This window comes from Chenopodium album, chromosome 3 (genome assembly GCF_948465745.1).
Source record: "Chenopodium album chromosome 3, dcCheAlbu1.1, whole genome shotgun sequence".
In the NCBI taxonomy this organism is placed as follows: Eukaryota; Viridiplantae; Streptophyta; class Magnoliopsida; order Caryophyllales; family Amaranthaceae; genus Chenopodium; species Chenopodium album.
The window spans coordinates 620,237-628,879 of record NC_137836.1 but is presented as its reverse complement, the minus strand read 5'-3'; the positions used below and the strand labels follow the sequence as shown (position 1 = coordinate 628,879).

Below are 8,643 nucleotides of genomic sequence, written 5' to 3'. Positions count from 1 at the left end.
GCTGGAGGCTCTTCTGGAATTGCCTCTTCAGCCTTACAGGCTGAGTTCCGGGCCTGCCTTTTTGCTTTAAGATGGGCTAGTGAGAATGGTTATACTTCTATTAAAATTTTAACTGATTATGCTCTATTAGTCACCACTTTGAGGAAAAAGAGGCCCTCGGAGATTCATCACCTTTGGACTATGAAAGAAATTATCAAGATTGGTAGCACCTTTCAACATTGCATCGTCCTTAAAGTTGATAGAACAGAAGTTAATCTTCCCCACCAAATCGCTAATTAATGCCGGGCTAATGCTAGCAGCTTTTCAACCTCGGCAATTTTTGATGTTTTTTAGTTTTTCCTTTGTGTTGTTTTTGTTTCTGCTGTTGTAAAAAAAAAAAAAAAATAAAATAATATTAAGTAAAAATAATTTCAATTCAGTAAAAATAAGTTCAATTCAGTAAAATTAATTTCAGTTCAGTAGAAATCATTTCAGTTCAGTTTAGTAAAATTCAGTTTTCTTATAGAAGAATTATAATAGAAAATCAGTAAAAATCATTTCAGTTCAGTAAAAATAATTTAAGTTCAGTAAAAATAAGTTTAGTTCAGCAAAATTAAGGTGAATCAAACAGGGCCTTAATCTGATGTAGACTATACTATGTTCATTAAATAACACAACCTCTAACCAACATGTATTTGCCAAATCAGAAAAATATCTCCTACCCCACCCATGCACATTTGATTCTTTGGAAACACCTAAACTACTTGGCCTAAATGAGCTACGCATAATTAGCCACTACACTACCTTATTCAAGTATTCTTATTCATGCCTTCAAAGCCGTTGACTTCTGTGATTAAATTAGTGCCTTCCCCGTTGATATTTTATTATGTTATTTAAAAAGTGTTAACTACTCAATTACACTATTTTTCAAGTATTTATTACGAGTAAATTGTAAATATATACGTAGTATATTTTTAACAAGTCCTATATAATCCGGCCGATTGAGAAAGAATTATCCAAAACTTAACCAAAATGGTAGGAGCTTAAACTTCAAGACAAAGTATGGTTATATAAAAATTAGCTATTTTTTTTTAATATTCCATTGACATAGCATATTATTACTATAGTGTACGTTGTTATGCTATGTCAAAAGTGTATATAAAACGCATTTAAAAGGATTATATATATGTGAACAAAAGGGTAACAAAACACGATGATTAATACGTACGGAGTAGTATATAAATAAAAGACATAAAATGGAAGAAGTAGAAGGATAATGTATCTTTGTGGTAAAAGCTAACGAACGCCCCGAGAACGTTGGATAAGCTAGCTAAAAGAATAAAATTACAAATTAATATTAATTACACCGATTGACGCGTGATTTTATCATGCATTTCCAAATTAATACCATTTTAAGTAATATTTTAAATGCTTATTCAACGCCCAAGAACATTCGTTAGCAAGATCCTTTCTAAAAATACTACTCCATAATCTATATCTTTTTTTTTTTTCAATTGAGAAAAGTTTTAATCTTGGTTTGATCCTGTGTGATTTTAATTTGCAAAGCTTATATAACCAATTCACGTGAAGCTGGCTAAGAATAATCTGGCCATATTCAACAAAAAAATTTGAATAACAACTGTTTGTCCTGGAAAAAATTAATAAAATATTGGAGGTCAAAAGAAGACTCTGGTTTAATTTAATTTACTGTAATTATTATTTTAAGATGGTGTCATGCAATGTTTGGCAGTTTCCAGTAGATTGACAGAACATTAGTTAGTAGAGATTTAACAAATCACAAAGCTGCAGAAATATTTGGTAGTCTTAATTATTGTTAGATTTGACTTTACTAACTCACTCTATTAAATTAGCCTATTTTCTAGCCAATTGGATTACTTTTTACAACAATTTGCCACTTTATTGGATTATTGTACTATGAACAAAGATTTTACCAATCAGATTTTCTTCTACTATCAATTCTTAGTTTATTAGACATTTTGACAATCACCAATCTCAGTCAATGATGCACCACAATACCATACTTTCATTATTTTGTTCACAATATGAACCCAAAGAAAACACAATAAAAGAATGTCAAATACTCCATAGTAAAGTATTTTTGTTTTTTTTTTTTACAACATATACTCCTACACTCTAACCATGATGCATGCTATCTAAATCAAAAGAAAAGCTCGCCGGAGCTATCTTGATGAAGTTTCAACCATAGTATTTTACAACCTTCATTCGGATATTGATTGTCACATCACTGTTATAAATTATACGGTAGATATGACAATTCATACCAAAACATAGGAAGTATTGTAATAGTTTAACACAACCAAAACCCTTTTTTTCTTTTCGAGGGGGAAGGGGGGTGGAGTTTTGTAACAAAATTGGTATGATAGAATCTATCTAATTGCAATCTCTTAGCTTGTATGATCTATATATGTGCTTAGTTATGGAGAAGTTGTTCCTATTTACATGGGTGAACGCCATATTTTTCCTTCTAATGATATGACAATAAGGGACACATCATCATGGTACCTTCGTCTTTCGCCTTGTGGAATTTCTATCAAGTCATAGAAATCCATTCCTGCAAAAACATATTACAATTCTTTTAGTAGTTGTTGTTACTGACTCAACTCGACTCGACTTCAGTCCTCTTTAAGCATCAAAAATACACATTGCATTGTGTAACATACCGGCTTTTTTAGCAGCTCGAAACAAGACTTCTTCTATGAGATGTTGAGCGGGATCTCCCTCGGGTGTGGATGCCATGAAAAGCTCGACTTCAGACACGGCTTCTTCGTTGGTGAAATATTGGTAAAGTCCATCAGAGGACAGGATCAAGAACCTGTCCCTTGGACTTACTTTGTGGTGGTGAAGTGATGGTGAACATGTTAGATAAGGTGAGCTACCAATGTAGTCAATTCTGAACATTTCTAGTAAGGCATCATTCCATTTTGGCTGTAAAAGCATCAACTAACAAATTAATCCTAGGAATTATATGTTCTGCTGAATAAATATTTAACAGGAAAAGAGCTTTCATAAACAAAATGAATGTATCTAAGCATTTTGTTTGGTACCTGTTTGAGAAATCCTGCACCAAATGCACGAGTGACCTTCAATGATCCTTTCACACGATTGTTTACTACCGCGAATGGATCATCTAGGTGTCCTCTTCTAATTCTTTGAACTTCCTGCAACAATCCAAGTCAAGAACGTACAGGTCAATACACTATCAACGTGACTACTAATTGCGTATGTCTTTGTGGACATAGCATAACAAAATATTAACAATGCTAAGTATTGGGAATACCTCTTTTACATAGGTGTTGTGATCCACTGTCAATTGAAGGGAAGAGATGTGAGGAAACTCTTCTGAAAACTCGGTCTCAGAAGCCGGTTTTTGGCCTAAAACAGCTCTACTATCACCAACATTCATCAAGTAAATATCTTCTCCCATCATCAACATAGCCAAAACACAAGAACCCATCAAAGACAGCTCAGGGTTTTCCTTCACCATCTTATCAGCAATATCCAGATACGCTTCCTCCGTCTTCCTTAAGGCGTTCGAAAGCGCCTTAAGAACATCCGAATGCTTGATTTTACTGGACATTTGCTTAAGCCTTTCCCTTACCTTTTCATCTATCTCCAATATTTGCCTACCACTACTATTATTAGTAGCAAAACTATTCTTATTCCTTAGCTTTTTCTTCATACTTATATCAACATTACTATTGACCTCTTCATCTTGATCAATAGACGAGCAACAATCCAACCCACTCATTCTTCTAGAGCAATCGTTGACTTCCTCCTCGGAATCCTTAGATATAGTAGATTGATTCGAGGCAGAAACCGATTCCAATTCCGATTCCGATCTACAATCATGATAGAGCAAACCCTGAAGCTCTTTATTGACAGAAGAATAAAGATTAGAAAGCAAGAAATCAGGAGCATCAGGACCATTAAAACCATCATAGATCCCTACAAAAACCCAACCATAATTTTCAGAAACAACAATATGAACTCTGTCTTCCCCTGCTTTCCCCTGCGCCCATTGAACATTCTCAGACTCCATTCCAATTCCTCCATTTCCATTCAAATTATCAACCTCGTTTTCTTCTTCTAAGCTCATTTCACAGCTCAAATTCGCAACACTACTGTTTTTCCCAACACTATCTAAATTATTACTATTGTAGCTTTCCAATTCTTTAATGGAATCATACCCTGTTTTAAGATTCCCTTTACCATTTCCCCAAATTGTGCTCAAGATTGAATCTTTAATCCCTTTGATTGAACCCCACTTGTTAAATTCATACTTAGACTTAATCTTCTCCAATTTTGGATTACACTTTTGCTGATCAATTGGTCCTGAGAGAACCCCTCTTTCGATCGGACCCGATAAGAACCCTCTTTCGATCAATCCAGAACCCGAACCCGAGTACCGACTCAAAGGAAGTGGACCAGAATTGATTAGGTTCCGAGGAATAGGCTGCAAAGGAACCGAAGCAAAAGAAGATGAACTCTCAAAAGAAGAAGCACGATCCATAGTTGATGGATAATCATCCAAAAGCAGAGTAGTTGACAGAGGTGTTGAAGTGTTGGCGCTTAACGAAGCGCCGGAAAGATTTTTAAATATTGCTGCCGGTGATGATGATATTGCTGCGGTGGTGGTTGTAAGGCTTCCACTGAAAAATTGGTGGTGGTGATCGGGTGGTGGTGGGATGTAACAAAAGGAATGACCTAAACCTTCGTCGTGAAGCGGGTTGCTGAGGATAACCGCGATGTCGTGCCGTTGGGAGATATCTCCGCCGCCGCTTGCCGGGCATAGACACGGGGTTAGCTTCCCGGCCGCGTTGCCCATTTTTTTGATTGATTCAAATTATCCAATATATGAATCACAATAATAATAATAATCAAGAGAGAAAAATGGATTTATAGAAGAAGAATTTTGGTGGTGTTCATTTTGATGGAGTGTGTGAGAAAGAAGGTTGGAAATTGAGAGAAGGGAAAAGAGTTATGTTAAGTTATGATATGTGGAGTTTGGGGGGAATCAAGAAAAGGGGGAGAGAAGAGTTGACTTTTAGATAGTGGGTAATGAGTTATTTGAATATAAGGATATTATTTTATTGGTTTATAATGTTGGTGGGCGTTGACATTTAAAGTTGGTTATAACGAATATAAAAGATAAAGCAATTCGGATGTGGGGGAGGTGGCTTTGATGCGTGCTCTACAACTCTACTATCGATTAAGGACATGTTCGGCAAAATTAGCTTTTAACGGTATATAAGAAACTGTAGTTTTAACTACGAAAATGACTGTGTAGTATTAAACATTGTTATTTGTCTAAGTAGATATACATGTTTTGGATCATTCTTTTCTTAAGCATATATATGGCACATTCTTTTCCTTTCTTTTAATGATTCTTTGTTGTCATTTCACGAGAGAAATATTTAGACATTTCACTTTAAATTTAAGAAAACCTATAGCTATAGGCATATATAAAGAAAATAAGAAAGTATGTTAGTAACCTAACAAGTTGTGAAAAATGTAAATTGCAAAATTTTTATAACCTAACAAGATGTGAGACGTATTTTTTTTTTTAAAAAAACGTTTCAATAATTTTTTTAGGAATTGAACGATATCATTATTACTCTTGTACTGCAATACAATCATCTCATGTTTTACCTCATGGATTTGATCATCTTTTAGTTATATGTATAGCTGTGATTATGATTCAAATCAAAACTTATTGCTTTATTTTCAAATAAAATTTACATGTGATCACAAAAGAAAAAGTATAAATAATTACAAGTTTACAATTAATTTAGATTAACAAATCAAAAAATGAGAACAAGTCCAAGTGCACGATCCGATTATGTATTCCAAATCTAATTAACGAGGAAAATGTTAATTATACTATGCATTCACACATCTTTCAATAAGAAACAACTCAATAGCTCATATATTAGCTTAGTACATAAGTATTAAATATTTTGAGTGAAAGACTTGTCGTTCAAATTGATTGATTGAGACAAAAGATGAAAGTTTTGGATCAAATAGTTTAGTTTCTTGGGTTTTATGATTTGATATTGGTAAATGAAAAAACACTTGGGACAAAAGATCAGTAGTAAACTTTAGAAGAAGAAAATAAAAGTCAAGTCAAAATGTGTACTCGTATAAAACATGGAGAATGTTGGGGTTAAATGCATTAGTAGTGGCCAGCTTTGTCTAACAAGGGAATGACATGTTAAAGACAATGGTGCCACGTGGCATTTCCTATGTAATTTACTTATTATTTCCCTTTTTGGTCATGGTATTTTGTCTTGAAGAGTGGAAGGGAAGATGAGTAAAGTGGAAGATATAATCTTTTTATTACAATAGCTAAGAATTAAATTAAAACTCATCCTTAGAATCAATTCTCACCTTTTTTTTTCCCACAAAAATTCTATTTTTTATTATTAAAAAATGCTTAATTAGAAATTAAAGATAGTTAAAAAAGAATAAAGTATAGTATATAGGTATACATTTATTTAGATACGAAATATATTTTAGCACTAAATGGTAAATACTTGTTTAAAAACTTTTCAACATTTTTTATACTAGGTATGAAATATCATGTAGATAAATATAAATGCTATAACCGTCTTTATTAAAGGCTAATAAGTGAATATTTAAACAACACTAAGTAGTTTATACGTAGTAAATATCGAAGCATTTTTTGAATTATCTAAAGAAATTACGATTATGAACATATATCATACTTAAATACTTTTTTTTTTTTACTATCTATCTAGAGCTAGTGAGCTACATGAAAAGAAATAGGGAATATTTTTTAAAAAAAAACTCTACACCTTTCTTATTAGTACTGTATTATAGTAGCAACTATAGGTATCTATTAAGGAGTAGTTAAACTGTTTTTAATTCAATGGAAAAAGATTAGTTATGTGAGTAGAAGACAAAAATACAGGGTCCCACAACACTGCACAATGGTTAAATTTAAATGATGAAATAAGATGATTATGCTAATTTTGTTTTTAATTGGGCGTAAAAGTATGGTATCCAAATTAAATTAATTACTCTTACTCCACTAATTTATGATGGTTTGGTCATCTTCTCCAATAAGGCCAATCAATTCTGCCAAAAGCTCAAAGTTATTTTACATTACATCAATTAGCTCCTACACTTATATAAATAAAGGGTCAATTAGCACTGGAGTTGACTTTGTAATACTACGGAGTATTATATTTACATGTAATGTATTTGTTTGACATTTACGTCCACTAGACCACTAATATATGATTTGACTTTATTTAGTTTTGACTTTTTGCAAATACACCTCTTTTTATTACTTTGTCTAGATGGATGTTGCTCAAAACCGATCCATCTCAAAATTGTGTGGGGTAGCAATTTGTTTTTGGAGGAATAAAATTATCTTGATTATTACTACGTACATTTAAAAAAAAAAAAAAACTATAAATACTCAAATTATCTTCGATCTATATTATATCATAAACTTTGATTAGGTGTCAAGAGAGTTTCTTAATATATTTTTTTTTTGTCGACTAATAATGTTCGTGGAATATTGGAAAAGGGGAGGGAATAGAAATTGTTAATACGTCTTGTAACCTTAAAGAGTAAGAGTAAGAGTAATAGAGAGTGAGGGATAGCTCAAGTAGTAAGAGCTTCCTTCCCGGTTTCAGGAGATCCTGGGATCGATCCTCACCCCGCCCTTATGGTTCTCTACACGCCAAAAAAAGAGTAAGAATAATAGCTATTTGATGAGAACTCGTTTCCAATTTTCCATCCTGGAAATTAATATGCCTATCATTTCAAGTTCAAGTTGAAGTCTTTGAACAACTCTGTATGCCACAAGTTCTGTCCCCAATATCAGAAATTGCCCATAAGACCTATTTAGAAGAAGAAAATGGCATTCAACAACACAAAAGGCAATCGGAATCCAAGGATCTGAACACAGAGAAATCAAGAGCAAGCCCCAGCTTGATTGCGTGGGTAGGCAGAAGTTCAGCTAGAGCAATGTCTTAATAAAAAGCAAGATAACTTAACCAAATGTAGTACAGTCTGATATACTTGGCACAACTGAAACCTCAATCATCCGGGGAACAGCAGAAGCAAGTAACCCAGCAACAAAAACAGACAGAAATTCAAACCACGAAAAGAAAACAAGAAAAATGAATCCATACACTAGTATTAGTATTTCGCATGTTTTAGCAAACAATCATGCACACAATTTTAGCATACACAACAGCTTACAAAAGGGTAACAATTACATGAATTCATCATGCCATTCCATCAATCGGCTTTAATAAGCCTATTCAAGAAATGAGAAACACTGATAAAAACAAGAACAAAAACCAACTGAGCAGACTGCTTCTTGATCATAGTTTCATATCGACAAAACAACACTGGCAATGGAAATCTTTCCAGTAAAAGTACTAAACTCTTAAAACTTGTCAAAATACATACCAGAAACTAAGCAAATTCTAAAGAAATTGGTACTAAAGAGCCACATTTGACAGATTCAATCTGTATAATCACTCATGAGCATATAATGGGGGCCACGAAGATTCTTAATTGCACTGCGGCGCAGATTAGAACGACCAAATGGAATTTTTCCAGATTCATCAACACCAATATCTA

At 33.3% G+C, this 8,643-nt stretch overlaps 1 protein-coding gene across 1 annotated transcript; it reads right to left on the bottom strand.

Moving 5' to 3' along the window:
• Positions 1-2,067: 2,067 nt before the first annotated feature.
• LOC145609711 (putative protein phosphatase 2C 4) lies at positions 2,068-4,978 on the bottom strand. The gene is made up of 4 exons (XM_081665178.1): positions 3,299-4,978; positions 3,066-3,179; positions 2,682-2,946; positions 2,068-2,572 (listed from the first exon to the last, which is right to left on the bottom strand). The coding sequence occupies exons 1-4, from the start codon at positions 4,844-4,846 to the stop codon at positions 2,457-2,459; spliced, it is 2,043 nt and encodes a 680-aa protein (XP_081521304.1). The 5' UTR covers positions 4,847-4,978; the 3' UTR covers positions 2,068-2,456.
• Between the last annotated feature and the right edge of the window lie 3,665 nt (positions 4,979-8,643).

Coding starts and splice junctions, on each gene's coding strand:
- LOC145609711 (XM_081665178.1), bottom strand. CDS start 4,846: ATGGGCAACGCGGCCGGGAAGCTAACCCCGTGTCTATGCCCGGCAAGC. Junction 2,947..3,065: donor GTGCAGGATTTCTCAAACAG/GTACCAAACAAA, acceptor ATGCTTTTACAG/CCAAAATGGAATGATGCCTT. Junction 2,573..2,681: donor TCGAGCTGCTAAAAAAGCCG/GTATGTTACACA, acceptor ATGTTTTTGCAG/GAATGGATTTCTATGACTTG.